This window comes from Hesperophylax consimilis, chromosome 15 (assembly GCF_061612785.1).
Source record: "Hesperophylax consimilis isolate HC1 chromosome 15, BYU_Hcon_1.0, whole genome shotgun sequence".
Lineage (NCBI taxonomy): Eukaryota > Metazoa > Arthropoda > Insecta > Trichoptera > Limnephilidae > Hesperophylax > Hesperophylax consimilis.
Genome location: NC_142850.1, coordinates 30,528,721 through 30,543,979, shown reverse-complemented (window position 1 = coordinate 30,543,979; position 15,259 = coordinate 30,528,721). Strand labels below are relative to the sequence as shown.

The window sequence follows — 15,259 nt, the reverse complement described above, 5'->3', positions numbered from 1 at the left end:
TGCAGTAATAAATAGTTCAGTGACCCAAACATCTTGTAAAACATTATGTAAAAGCCCACTAGGTCGTGTAGTAATAAATAGTTCTGTGATCCAAACATCTTGTAAAATATAATGCAAAAGCCCACTAGGGCGTGTAGAGATAAATAGTTCAGTGATTCAAACATCTTGTAAAACATTATGTAAAAGCCCTACTATTACGTGTATTGATAAATATTTCAGTGATCCAAACATCTTGCAAAACATTATGTAAAAGCCCACTAGGGCGTGTAGTTATAAATAGTTCAGTGATCCAATCATCTTGTAAAACATTATGTAAAAGCCCTACTATTACGTGTAGTGATAAATATTTCAGGGATCCAAGCATCTTGTAAAACATTATGTAAAAGTCCAGTAGGACGTGTAGTAATAAATATTTCAGTGATCCAAACATCTTGTAAAACATAATGTAAAAGCCCACTAGGGCGTGTAGTAATAAATAAATCAAAGCATTGTAATCGTCACTGATAAACCGAAAGTAGAATTTGGTGGGCGTGCCAATGTGCCCAAGTAAGGTAAATTGTGTAAATAACCTAGATCAAGGGTGGGCAACCTGCGTCCTGCGAGGCTTTTAGGTACCTCCCGCAAGCATTTAGTTGCAGCTTACTGACCACAAAAAAGCGGATAAATAATACAAATACGGTTTTTTAACTTAAAAACTATTTTAGTTTTTGTCACTTCAATAGTATTGAACAAGGTGGCCGCCGAGTTAACACAACGAATTTATCATCTTTTATTTCAACAAAATAGCTATGAAAATTGATTATTTTGCTCATCTGCCGACTGAAATAAATATTCTTATTTTTTTTAAATAATTTGTACCTGTTAAGAATGTTCATAGTACCTGAACATTTAACGGTCAATTTTATCAAAAAATTTCAAATACCGAAATTCTTTCATAAACATTAGTCATTTTCGTTTACCTGTCTAAGGCTTAGGAGTCAACAAGTCTACTGTTAAATGTATCTAATTATGCAACACATTTCTTGGGATTTCCTTTAATCTATTCATTGGTAACATTACCATTACTTTTTTTATGACGGGGAAAAACAGATCATTTTCAGCAAAATGTAAAATGGATAAAGAATTATCTCAGGAAATTCCCAACGTGTGATGTACACATTACACGTAGCATTTATTTGCTCGTTTATTTCGTTATTTTTTTTGATAAATTAATTGAGAGGTCATTGACATAATCTCTGATATTCGGCATAAGGAACTAAAGTGAGGTTATGCAATCGAAAGGGCGTTGAACCAATCTTTACAATCAGATAGTATTTGAGTAGGTACCTACCTATGTGCAGCGGTGCGGTCAGCGACCCGGTCTTTGATATTTGACAGTAGATTACTATGGCATATTATTGTGTGTAGTTTTTACACGGCCAATGACCCATCTCTGATATCGTGTGATATCATTGTATTTGTGCAAATACTTAATGCACAATTGTGATACAACGTAATAATTATTATCTTAAAATTATAATATTTACCCATATATACGCCTTTTGCCTACTATAACGAGATGTTTTTTTTCACCGGCGACAAACAATATTGTACTAATTTAGAATATTGTATTCTTGTTACGTATTTAAATTATGGATTTGGATTCTACCATTCACTTCATGTAGTTTCATGAAATCTACATTGTTACTGTTAAAAAACGACTTTATGTCGACTTTAATTCGACTTAAGTCTTCAATGGGCGTTCCTGACTTTTTTCACACCCTAAACACTCCTGGCACTAATAAGAACAAACTTTGAAATTTTCAACTAAATAGTATGAATGGTATAGGAACGCTTACGGAACAAACAAACATTAATTTTGAATATTTGCTTATAAAAAAAAGAAGAAGTTAACGTTTAACTTCTTCTTCTTTTATTATTATTCAATGTATTTTTTTAATATTTTTAACTCGAGTAATTATCATAAAATATACAATTATTCGATAATACATCGACAGCCGCACACCCCCTTCCAAATTCCCGCAAGACAACATTGTTTTACAGTAATTTTCCGGGGAATGTAGACTCAATTTACATAACACAATAGTTGAAATCAAATAATTATTTTATTTTATTTTTTGATTTGCAGCAGATTCCAGAGACCTTAGTTTCAAAGGTACCTGACGTTTACTCGCGCGAGCGGTCAATCCTCATAAACATTCTGCGCAAGTACGAGAGTGACCCGTGGCTAGAGGTCACCACAGTTGACCTTAAAAATGCAGTGAACGTTGGTGACAACACTATGTCGACCATCCAGAGGGCCCATGTGGAGGGAGTTTACTCAAATGGCACATGTAAGTAACGTAAACTACTATTAGAGGTAGTTTTGTTTACCTTTCCACAACTTTTCCTAAAACGGTAGGGGTTTCAACACCGCGATCTTCAGTCACATTTACGTACTATACCAATAAAGAAAAAGCGTTCCAATTGCCAGACCCCAGCGAAGTCTCTTCTTCTTCTGATGCATTCTCCTACCGGAGGTTGGCTTCCTCACCCTCCTCTTTGCAGCTTTTGCAATTTGGGAGGCGTGTTTGGGTACCGCCGCCTCGGGAAACATTTATTGGATAACCAACACCTTTGCCATGGTTCACCCCAAGTGGTTGGCTACGTTTTGAGATTTTTAGCAGGGGTGCCTGGATTCATTAGGTGAGGTGTGTTCAGGATGCGCCTGCCCACCAGTTGCGTGGAGTGCCAGATCCGGAGAGGCTGGTTCGGGAAGAGCTTTTGATTTCTGCAACTGTACTCTCGACCCATTGCCTTGCGTTGCAGTGGAAGGAATATATTTATACGTCTGTCACTCCTGGACACACTGATCCCTAAATTCCTACCCACCCCTCATACCTTTTTTTTCCCAGATCTATCTCTCCATCCTTTCCTTAAAAAGACCTTCACACAGCATCCCTAAAGATGACATAGGTCTCGAGGGAAATTATTTTGTTCAGGGCCTCCTATGTGGGGTTAATGTAAACAAATAAGGTCGGATCAACTTAGTTACGTAGATGTAAATCTAGTATTATTTATCAATTTTTGGACATACGTCTGATTGGTTTTATGTCCAGGTCTGTGGGAATTATGTAGTATTCCTTCTTCCTACATAGTATTCCTTCATAAAGCGAAATCCATGATATGATCGAAGGTCTAATCCCTAAAAACTAGATTCAGCTCTGCTAGTATCACATAAATACATTTTTCTATCAAACTATGAAATCTAATTTCTGACAATTTTTCGCTTTAATTCTTGACAATACGAATTCGATATTATTCAACGGTAGTCATAGTCATTGTAAGATAGATAGTCATTGTAAGATAGATAGTCATTGTAAGATAGATAGGTATAGAAAATAAAAGCTAGAAATGAAACAAAGAAACATTTATATATATGTTTTGGAAGTAGAACTGCAGTTTCGTGTTTTCGGAATAAAGCAATTTAGTTCTTCTCTTCGATTCTTTCAAAATTTTTGGGAAACTTTTACTTTGTGTTTGGGTGCAGTTATGAATGGCCGTCAATCGATCTTAACAATAGTAAGGACTGATCTTCCGTTTAGTCATATTTTTATTTATTTACATTTCAGACTTTCAAAAGAATTTCATCCTCAAGCGCCAGTTGGAGGATGCGGAGAGGAGAGCCATGTTCATGGCGGATCAGGTGTGGGCCAACGAGGAGCACATGTACCGCACAGTGCTGCCTCGGCTCCGGAGACACACCAACACGGACCTCCCTCTGCCCCGACTGTACTATAGCGACGCTGACATTATGGTCATGGAGGACCTGAAGGATGCGGGCTACTTCATGGCGGACCGAATGACGGGCACGGATCTGGAGCATTCTTTGCTGGTTATGAAGGTGAGACCGTTTTTATTTTTATTTTATTTATTTATGTCTTTTCTTGAGTACACGTTTTACAAATGATTACAGTGGTTTATATTGTAGTACAGAGAAAAAAGTACAGAAAAAAGGTATAAAAAATAAAGAACATTGGTTGAAATAGGTAAATCTGTGTGTGGGTGATATTGAATGTTACGTGAACACCTCACTAGGAGAACCTGTGCTGAGGTGTTAACGTGTTTGTGATTAAGGGTGACAGGTATTTATGAGTTGTGGTAGAAAGTTATTATAATTTTTTTTTTCACAGACATACCTATATTGAAACATGAAAACACACTTTCATATGTGAGTGTATGTATTTTTGGATAATTCTTAAAGAACGTGTTTAATATTTAATTTTACTTATTATATTTTGGTTTTTTTTTTTTTATTAAGGAGAAAAAACAGATACAGATATCAATTGACAAAAATATATACGAAACATCAACTAGAGAATTCACCTGCATCCAAACTATTTCTCACGAATTAACTTAAACAGCAGTTAAAAACATTTACAAATATTTTCACTTATAAATATGGGAAAAATATATACATAAGAATATTATTTTACAAATACAGATATGAAAGAAATGCGCAATATCCTTTTAAGAATTTACAAATTATTTTTAAAAAAATTTAGAGGGTAAAACAAAGAAAATATATATATATAAATAGATAAACAATGTTAAACAGAAATTTAAAAAAATATAAATATATTTAAACGAAGTATGTCTAAGTTGTTTACTTTGAACTTTGTAGGAAAACAGTCTTCATTTTTCTACTAAAAGTAGTGCGTGTATCAAAAAATAAGTCAGAGTCCTTGAGGTTTTGATTCTGATTAAGTGATTCGCACATTCTTCTGATTGGATCCCTGACACCAGCATTTGTACGCGTCCTGCTAATGTGGAATAAGTCGTTAAGCCTTGTTACTCTGGGTGGTACTTTGAAGTTTATCAATTTCAGTAAGTCGGGACAGTCAATAATGTTGTTACAGATTTTATACAGAGTCATGAGATCAAGGTATGTTCGCCGGTTAGATAGAGTGGAGACGTTATAACTCGAGAGCATATTTATGTACCCGCGTTTGGGTGCGCTCATTCTGTAATTGAGGCATCGCAGAAATTTCTTTTGAATACTTTCAATATTTTCTTTATAGATATCGTAAAGTGGATTCCATATGGAGGTGCAGTATTCAAGTTGAGAACGGACCAGAGTGTGGTAAAGAAGAAGATATGTTTCAGGTTTTTGAAATTCACGGCTGTTTCTGATGACAAATCCTAGCATGCTGTAAGCTTTATTCACAATATTATCTATGTGCGCATCGAAGTGGAGTTTGGAATCAAAAAGTACGCCTAGATCTCTTATACAGTAAACGCGCTCGAGTAAATAATTACCAATACAATAATTGTGTTTGATAGCGTTTTGATTTTTAGTAAAACTTATTTGTTTACATTTATTGTAACTTAGGTAAATTTTGTTTTCATTGCAAAACGTTTCGAACCTTACTAAGTCGCTTTGTATGAGAAGACAATCGTTTAAATTCCGAACAATGGCAAATATTTTTATGTCGTCAGCGTACAAAATATATAAACAATGCACGAAACATTTAGTAACAGTGTTAATATAAAGAATAAACAACAGCGGACCCAGGATTGACCCCTGTGGCACGCCAGAAGTAACTGGTTCCCATGTAGAAGTCTGTCCTCGTAATGATACGGCTTGTTGTCTTTTTGTTAAATATGAGATAAACCAACGTAATAAATTTCCTCTAATTCCGTTGTACATAATTTTTTTAATAAGAATAAGGTGGTCAACCTTGTCGAAAGCTTTTTTGAAATCGCAATATATTGCATCTACCTGGTGGCCTCGATCCATGCTAGTAAATAAGAAATTTGAGTAAATAAGTAAATTACTCGTGGTAGATTTGCCTTTTACAAACCCGTGTTGTTGTTCAGTAATTTTGGCAGCAAGCTGGGGATATATATTGTCATGGACAAGTCTTTCCAATAGTTTAGGGATCGCCGAGAGAATGGATATTGGCCTATAGTTTTCCACTTATGTTATGTTATGTTTGGTTTGGAATTATAATCTTTTGAATAAAGTGAATATCTTGATTTTTTATCCAGACTACGATATGTTTTTTGAGAAAGTTTGTAGATGTGTTTGTGGTCAATAATTGTTTCAAAGTAATGGGCATACTGTTAAAAAGTTTGGTTGCGTAGTATTGAAAGTGTCTTTGTCCGTATGTGGTGTGTGTTATCGGAATGTTAAGTGTTTTATTTGTTGAGGACCTGGTTTTTATTATGGCTTTTGCTTGATTTGTAATATTAAGATTATTATGGATGAGGTGTAGAAGAGCAGTTTTGGCGTAAAGTTGTCTTATTGACATGACGTCTAGTGTTTTGAAGATTTTGGTTGAGTCTGTGTAGAATGGTACTTGCAGTATGAGTTTTATTATTGCCTTTTGAACTTTTTGAATTGGGTCAATTGTTGTGTTTGTAGCGCTTCCCCAAGCTAATATTCCGTTGCTTCTGTCTTTTGCATTTAACACTAATCTGTAGCTTCTCATGATGGCCACAGTCAAAACACCTTATACACGAAGCAGCTCGTTAAAACACGAAAGTAATAATACAAATAATCCTGAAATTACCCTTAAAAACTCCACAACGAAATTTATAAAAACTTTAATATTTCAGTATTTTATATATCCTACACTACAAGGACGAAAACCTCAAATCTACTAATCATCTAAAAATTAAACATATATTTTGGACAGAAAAACCGTACATTTCATTCTAAAAAAATATATAATGCTCCTTCCAAATGAAATTAAAAAACACCATGGAGATAAGAAAGCTTTAAAAAAACATAAAAATATTGCCATCTAAACATGAAGATTAGAATTCATTGATATTATGTCGTTTTAAGCCTGCCAAAACGATCGAAATATGGCAGGATAAGCGTGACGTCATACGAACCTCAGTTTTGTCGGTAAGGCCATTCCCACACTGCACGCATTTTTAATGCATGTGGCTGGTGATTGAGCGGTCTACGTTCTGTGAGGGCGTTTAAATCTCTTATAGTTTTAATCGTTTACGCCTCAGTGATTTCATTTCTACAAATTTCAGTCTACTTAACTCTTCCAGTACAAATAACAAGTAATTAATCTAAATCCATGAGTAATATGAAACTTCCTTATCTGTATCAATTATCTCTCATTTTTTCCTCCTTATTTTGAGAGAGCATTTCTTCGGGTTGCTTTATCTCATTGCATCAAATTAGTGAGAAATTTCTTTGAATGAATGTGTTTTTATACATTATTTTCAGAATATTGCCCTTTTCCACGCCTCGTCCCTTGCCATGCAGAGGCTGGACCCGGAGATCTTCAACATCATGAAGACCAATCTCAAGCATCCCTACACTGGACCAAAGGGTTCCGAGATGGGAGCTCTCTTCATCCGGCAAGGAATCCAAGACGCAACAGCCCTTATAAAGTCAGAAAACTCCAACAAAAAGTATACCAAAGTTCTAGAATGCTTAGACCACATCGAAAAGAAGAAAGAATACTACATCTCTTTGTTACAAACACTTTCGAATAGCGACTTGACTGTCCTTATCCATGGTGATCTGTGGGTCAATAATATTTTATTCTCTCACGAAAGAAACACCAACAAACCTAATCTTGTTAAGTTCATCGACTTCCAATGCACTCGAATCGGCTCAATCGCAACTGACTTACTGCATTTTATATACACCAGCATTGAACCAAACACAAGAAAGAAATACTTCGATGTCTTACTGAAATGCTACTATGACAACTTGGTCGGTTATCTCGAAAGCTTTTTAGGCAGCGAAGATAAGGATTACGTGAAAGCTATCACGTTTTCACGCATTACGGATGAGATAACCAAGTACAGAATGTATGGGCTTATTAATGCAATTCTTACTTTGCCTATTGTGGTTTTTGATCCAAAAGCTATGTCAGCGCCAAATGCTGATCTGAAAAACGGAAATTCGAAATCTTTAATCTTTCGAGAACGGTTACTAGATGTCGCAGAGGAATACATTAGCAAGGGTTGGATTGGAGAAGATTAGAAAGTGAGAATTATTTCATTGAGTGTCAGAAGTCAAAGATGGGTTGTTCACTTTTTAATTATGAAATCGGTCACTTACCACAATGTTTAACAATATAATACTTACAGCATTTAGGAATCGAAAACACATTTGTTTATAAGATGCTATCCCTTACGTCAGAAGAGTGAGTGCGATTTGTGGACCGCACATATGAACTACACCAAACATTTATTAACATCTGATGACTTTTGAAGTGAAGAATCTACTACAATTTGTGGTGTTGGGGATTTATTTATATTTAGTAAATAAGTATTCAGCACCACGAAATGTATAGAATATTATTATGTTCTGTTTGGCAAATATTTTTATACATCCAAACATGTTAACTGTTTTTGTTTATAATTTTACCATATTTTACACTGTGTTATTATATTATATATTATTATGTTACCAGTTTTAAAAACAAAATCATCTGTGATATGAATGTTATGTAAGAGTGCGAATTTGGATAGGTAATAATGTTATATTTATGTAGGATTAAGATTTTAAACAGAAGTAACGAGTAATGTACGTTTTTAAAAAATAACTTTAATAAATTGCATGAGATCAAACAAATTATCGCTACGGTAAATGTAGTGATTTATATGAGATCCGTTTTTTTTAATACATCACATTTTTTACTTATTTACATGAGTTATCGTATTTCTGTGTAGTAAACTAAACAAATTTTTTATTCATCTGCTGAAGAGGTATAATTTTAGAGTGAGCATTACGAAATTATATTTGTCTATTTTCTATAAACTACACTCGGCGTCACAAAAATCGCACCTATTGCAAAATTTTATGTGACAATAGAATAGCGTCTTTGTTTTGATCCACGCTTCCGGATGAAAACATAATTCTCTCAAAACCGTTGGAAGACCCGTTGAACGGCAAAATGGCTTAATTTTAGTTCCCGAGCAAAATCACACAATCGCATCCCTGATTGCAGTAGTGCCACCACCTGAGAGGCTTCGTCTTAGTGGTTGGTTTAAAGAGTTGTTTTCTAGTGCTAATTATCCACGTGTGTCCTCTTCAAGACACAAGTTTTGGCACCTGTAAAAAGTAATTGCGCAATAATTTTTTAGTGTTACTCGAAAAATTTGTATGGTTTATGAAATTAAACTATTGTTTGATAAGGGGTCGTTAAATGTACTTTCGATTGAAATCAATATTTTTTAGTTTAGATGTATTGGCTCTGGGCTCGGAGAAACTTACGATTGAAACTTATTTTCGAAGATGTGCGATTTTTGTGACGCCGAGTGTAGATTAAATTTTATTCCTATAATATTATGATTTAGCTTTTTAGTGAACACAATTTTTTTTAAACTTATTTAAGTGACAGCTTTTGTGATGTTTTAATATGCTAAGCTTGTATTTGTGTTACTTGGTGTGATCAGTATTTTTAAGAGAATTTTTAGTCACTATACTTAGTTATATAAAAATATTTTTGTTTACAATTGATTCAACAGTCCTATATGGTTACCGTCAACTAGTCAATTGTTTAAAACATTGTCATATACATGTACAAATAATGGATTAATTATAAGGATATTAAATTAAAATTTTGTTTCTTAGTTATATTGACAAAAGTATTTTATTTAGTAGAAGTCTTGGTGATCAATAAATATTAATCAAATAGAATATTATGTCCAGTCTTCGTAATATTATAAGTAATAAGCAAACTAAATTTCTTGTCAGAGTACGCGGAAAACAATGAAAATTGCTAATTTATTAAGTATCTCATCAAACTATTGGTAATTCCGGGTAAAAACGGGATTGCAGGCCTTACGAATACATTAGGTATCATGATATCGGAACACGTGTTCATGAAAATCCGAAAATTTTATATTTTAACGAAAATTCAACGAACGTTCTTAAATTAATGTTTTATTAATTGGACCTGCTAATTTATTTATAAATTCTATAAAATAATGTACTTGTTTTTTGTCTTTATCAAGAATTTTATTAAATAAATGTGTAATATCGTTTTTGCCATTGTTTTTGTAACATTTTTTATTTTGATATCACTGTAAAGTTAGTCTCACACGAGCGTTATACTCTCATAAGAATATATAGTGAAATAGGCCAAGCCTGTGCAAGAGTGTCTTAAAATATGTATTTTTCATAGATAACAGAAAAAACTTTTATTCTATGACATTCTATGATGATTTAATAAAATTAACTTTATGTAACGCCAGGTTTTTTATTAATATTTAGGCTCCAATCACCCAAACTTCAATAGAGCTATAAAATGTATAGTTCTGCATGTTTGTAAATATAATCGTGGCCATTGTGTATTGTGTAATATATTAATGTGCATAGTCTGGATATAAATGTATAAAGAAGGGCTTTGATAAAGCTTTTGTACAAATGAAACCTGGTTGGTATTATCTATATATTAATAAAAAATGTGGTGTTAAAAAGAATTTAGAATTAAAAATCTTACCGGATCGTTTGTTAAACGTATAATATTAAAGATAAACCGAATGGACTATTATTCATTTAATATAAGTGATTACCTCCCAAATTTATAAGAATGAATATATAGTTTTGTATAATTATTGAAGACAATATTAGCGATTCTAACACGATAATTTTAAAGAGAAAAATCTTAACAAAAGATACGGTTGCATCTAGGATGTCGTGATTTTCGTTCAAGAATCGCTAATATTCTCTTCAATAATTAAATATGTCAATTTTCTAAATATATAGTTTTTTGTAATGTGGGGACAGTGTGAAATGATAATAAAATATGAAAGATTGTACCAACTTCTAAGGCACTTCAAGAAACTCCACAGTACATATTATGCAATTGTCACAATGCTCCTTTTCAGTTGTACATTTTTCTTGTTCAAAGCGCGACAAATAATGTTTCCGCGAATATTTAGTTCGATGTTTGTGGAAACGCGACGCAGGAGATGCGGCTATAGGTATACATAATTTTTTGTAATGGACCAAACAATTCAACGGGTGGGCGTGGGCACTGCCACAATGCCTAGAGACGTACTATCAGAGTGACATGTGCTTACATAATACGTTTTTTTTTTTCATAGATACCTGTATCTCAAAACGAAGTGAATATTACACTCTGTCAACGGTTACGTTCAATGACTAGGCAACGTTTTTCATCAGCTTCAACCACCCACCGAAAGGCGTGCAACGCATCAGTGCAAACCTACATCAAGCTACAATTGAACACTGTTGGAAATGCCCGATTATTATTATAGTCAGAAATGATGCAGTACACTTTTTTTCCATTTTGTGGCTTGATTATTTATTTGCTACTTGGAATGTGTGTTGTGAGTTGTTTATACGTGGACTGTCTGGACAAATCCATTAACGATTTGTTTCTAGGCGAAATGCTTATCACTAGATGTCAACTGTTGCCTAGGCATTATTCTTGTAATTGACGATTGGTTGGTTGGTCATATCGCTCACTGTCAACCAACTGTTACGTATAATTTTACATTTTATCCGTTGATCATAGGAATTCTAAACAAAAAGTTGATCAGTACACATCACTACTCTCGACTTCTTAGCTGAGCATTATGAATGATTTTTAACTACTATGCATAATTAATCACTTAGTCTAAGACATATAATTAAATGTTCGCTTGATTTACAAGGAAATTGTCTATTGCGCAAAATGTCACTACTCAAGAGAAGAAAGACAGAATATCTCCGGCTACAAAAGACTGGCGATATGAATTTGTAATTCCATACAGAAGGTACCACCGCACATAAAAACTTCTAGCAGTAAATGTATGTTAGCTCATCTGGGTAATTTTATATGATTGATTTGCATCCTATAGCAAAACCAAATTCCTTCACTTCATTTAAAAATGCTTTAATAATTGCAAAAAAACAGCATTTCAATTCTGCACTTGTCTTTGCTCTAGGATAACCAAAATATGTGTGGATAGATTAATATTTTAATATGTGTGCCATTAGATGTTATATAGTTTTATATGCACTGTACCTTTTTAGAATATTTAAGATTATATTAATGTGACGAAATAATTTCCCAAAAACTTATTTACATACTGTAGAATTTTAATATTATGCGTTCGTGTCCGTTTTACGTCGTGCAGATGTTGTGTTAGGTGGTGTTATTATTTAATTGTGATTTTTTGAAAATCCGGGTGATTTTCGGAAATAACAAATGGACATCTTTAAAGAGATGTTTGTGACGTAGTTCTTCAAATCATTTTTTTATCAAAAAGCACTAGTTTTATATAAGTACACCATACCAAATAATTTTTTAATGGTTTTTTGAAAAAAATTATAAATAAGTCTTTGGGTACGTCACATCAGTAAAATAAAAATGTTAATTCTATTTTCTGAAATTCTTTATACGCATATATGAATAAACTAATAAAAAAATATGTTTTTTTCGTTTCCTCTCATCTGTTTGATATCGACAATGACCAGATAGTGTTTATCGTTAGCAAGTTTATATTGTAGACCGTTTATTACGCGTGACAGCTGTTTCGCCTTCTGAAGGCATTATAAAACTGTGGTGAAGCCACTTTCAGATATGATTATATTATTTTTATACAGGTAGATAGAGATACTACTAAAAATTCTCACCAGAACTTGTTGAATGCTGTCACGCGTAATAATAATTACAAAGCAGAATTTGTTTATTAATTGACTTTTTTTTAATAAATTGAATAATTATGTTTTTGAATAATACTGTTATTGAATAATAATATTATTGAATACATAAAAGAAAAACTTTATTAAAAAAACGACAATATCGTGGTTAGCATCGCTAACCATCGAGTCTATGGAAGAATTTTCAAAAAATTTCTTCATGTTTATATAGAGATCTTCAATTCAAGAAAATCACTTATACCATCCTAAAAAAAAATAATTTACATTAATTTACTCATCGCTCCATCATCCTTAGAAACGGTCAAATTTAATTATTCTACATCGACAATCGAGAAAATGCAAAACTTAGGTACCAACATACAATATTAATTTTTCCGACGAACGCAGTTGTCCATATCTATCTACAACGAAACTGACTAACTAAAATGTATGCCGTTACCTCAGGAGTAACACAGAGGATTTACGGCCACACAACTCGGCACAATCCTTGTTTCATTCACCTTCATACATACTTTTCTGCTATTTTGACTGTTTAAATGGCCTGACTGGAGTATTTTACTCATTTGATCGTGCCATGTCTTGCTCGGGCATCTAAAACTTCTTCCACCACTCATAGTCGTATCAAATATTCTCATTACACTCTGTCCTAAGGGTTACTAATAAAAATCACATCAGCCTTGCGTTCAAAGCCACCATATACCGTTTTATCACAGTTATATCACTTATATAGCATTCAGTATACTTTTATCCCTCCTCGGCTAGTTCCTTGCCTCCCTGCCACGCATCAGGGTTGGTACATTGTAAACAGCTACCTGCGCTTCTTTGGAAGTGTTTTTTTACTAGCGCCAGCCGCGTTCCATCACTCCTGTATTGGGGCATTTTCGCAAAAGTTTATAGGTTTCGTGTTTGTCATGTCCCACAACTTTGATTGGTTTTTCATAGTTACGTATTGTAGAATATTGTTAAGTTTTATATTTTTAACATTCAAATTTAAAAATTTACTTTATTTAGTTAGTTAAATGCATCTATGGATACTGTATACATTTGTTTAATTAATTATCTGGATCTAATAAAGGGAGTGTGTTTTTACCGGATAAATCATCAAAATGATAATTCATCACATCTTTAAAAAGTTAAGTATATGAAGTCATGGAAACTGATGAAAAAAAAATTGTGTTTAGTAAAGATTTTCGACATTCAAATACCAATTTCAACCGAAGTAAGATAAAAATGACACTACTTTGGGTCCATAGACATAGCCAAAGCCAAATCGATTAATCTCTTGAGTGATATTACTTTTATAATATTTCCACCGAGTGACGGTCCCCGAAGGCTTGCATAAGCGTGCAGCTTTTCCTATTCACATATAGATGTCTCTGTGCATGCAAACATTGATAATTCCGCGAATGGTTTGATTCTTAGATAATAATCGATTATTATAATACTATTGAGAAACACAAATTAAAAATAACGCACACTAATTAAAGAACCTCATATAGGTTAAAAAAATATTGGCCCATTCTCGGAATCGCAGTCATTCCTTGGAATATTTCTGAAGAGATTTTCGAGTTTATTACCGTGGTTTTGTGGAATGGTAAAACGCGACGCTCGTCATATTCTAGCAGTATATAGATGGCATTATTTTTTTTCAACCCTTTTTGCAAGGTATTGTTAATTATTTGTTTACCCCCGTACATAGGCAATATGAATATGAATAAACAGTTTTGTCCGTATAAAACTATATTTTTTTTAAAAGGCACATAAATACAATATTGGATTAAATCATCTGAACAATATTGAATTTGTATTGAAAGAATTAAGTTTTTAAACGAACAAAAAAGTATATTCATATACTTAACAAATATTTTGTCTTAATATTGCAAAGCAATAGCTTTCAAAAAGCGTATTTTAATAAAATATATGTATTAACGCTATCTATGAACACGTACTGATGATGCGGTGCTGATAGCTAATGGTATGGATGATCTTCAGTCTCTCGTGTCTAGGATGAACGAAGTATGCATGAAGAATGAGTTAATGATGAATGTAAGTAAGTCTAAAGTAATGGTGTTTGAAAGAGAGAGTACGAAAACAGTGTGCAATATAATTGTGAATGAGGAATACTTGGAGCAGGTGGATGAGTTTGTGTATTTAGGAAGTATGTTTACGAGAGATGGGAAGGCTGACAGAGATATTGAAAGAAGGGTAAATGCAGGTAATTCCGTTAATGGAGGACTGAACGCCGTTGGCGCTAACAAAAAATTGTCCAAAGAAGCGAAGCTAGCAGTCCACAACGGAGTTCTGGTACCTACTTTGATGTATGGAAGTGAGGAATGGAACTGGCAAAGAAAGGATGAAAGTAGATTGAATGCTGTGGAAATAAGATCCCTGAGGCGTATGTGTGTAAAATCATGTTTGATCGTGTGAGGAATGTGGAAATCCGCAAAGAACGCAAGGCTGATGTAAGCGTAATGAGTAAGATTAAGAAAGGGACGCTTATATGGTTTGGGCATGTAGAGCGAATGAGCGAAGAAGGTAAGGAGGATATATTTATGATGCAAATGCGAATGGTAGCAGAAGTCGGGGACGCCCGAGGAAGACTTTTCACGATCAAGTGAATCA

The 15,259-nt window shown here is 33.6% G+C and overlaps 1 protein-coding gene across 1 annotated transcript in view; it reads left to right on the top strand.

Moving 5' to 3' along the window:
• LOC149417619 (uncharacterized) overlaps nucleotides 1-15,259 on the top strand; it is a 51,056-nt gene that overhangs the window by 6,426 nt on the left and 29,371 nt on the right. Inside the window, exons 2-4 of the mRNA XM_089640601.1 lie at nucleotides 2,129-2,333; nucleotides 3,612-3,883; nucleotides 7,232-7,815. Coding sequence (XP_089496727.1) covers nucleotides 2,129-2,333; nucleotides 3,612-3,883; nucleotides 7,232-7,815 — 1,061 coding nt within the window. The remainder of the gene's footprint in view (nucleotides 1-2,128; nucleotides 2,334-3,611; nucleotides 3,884-7,231; nucleotides 7,816-15,259) is intronic.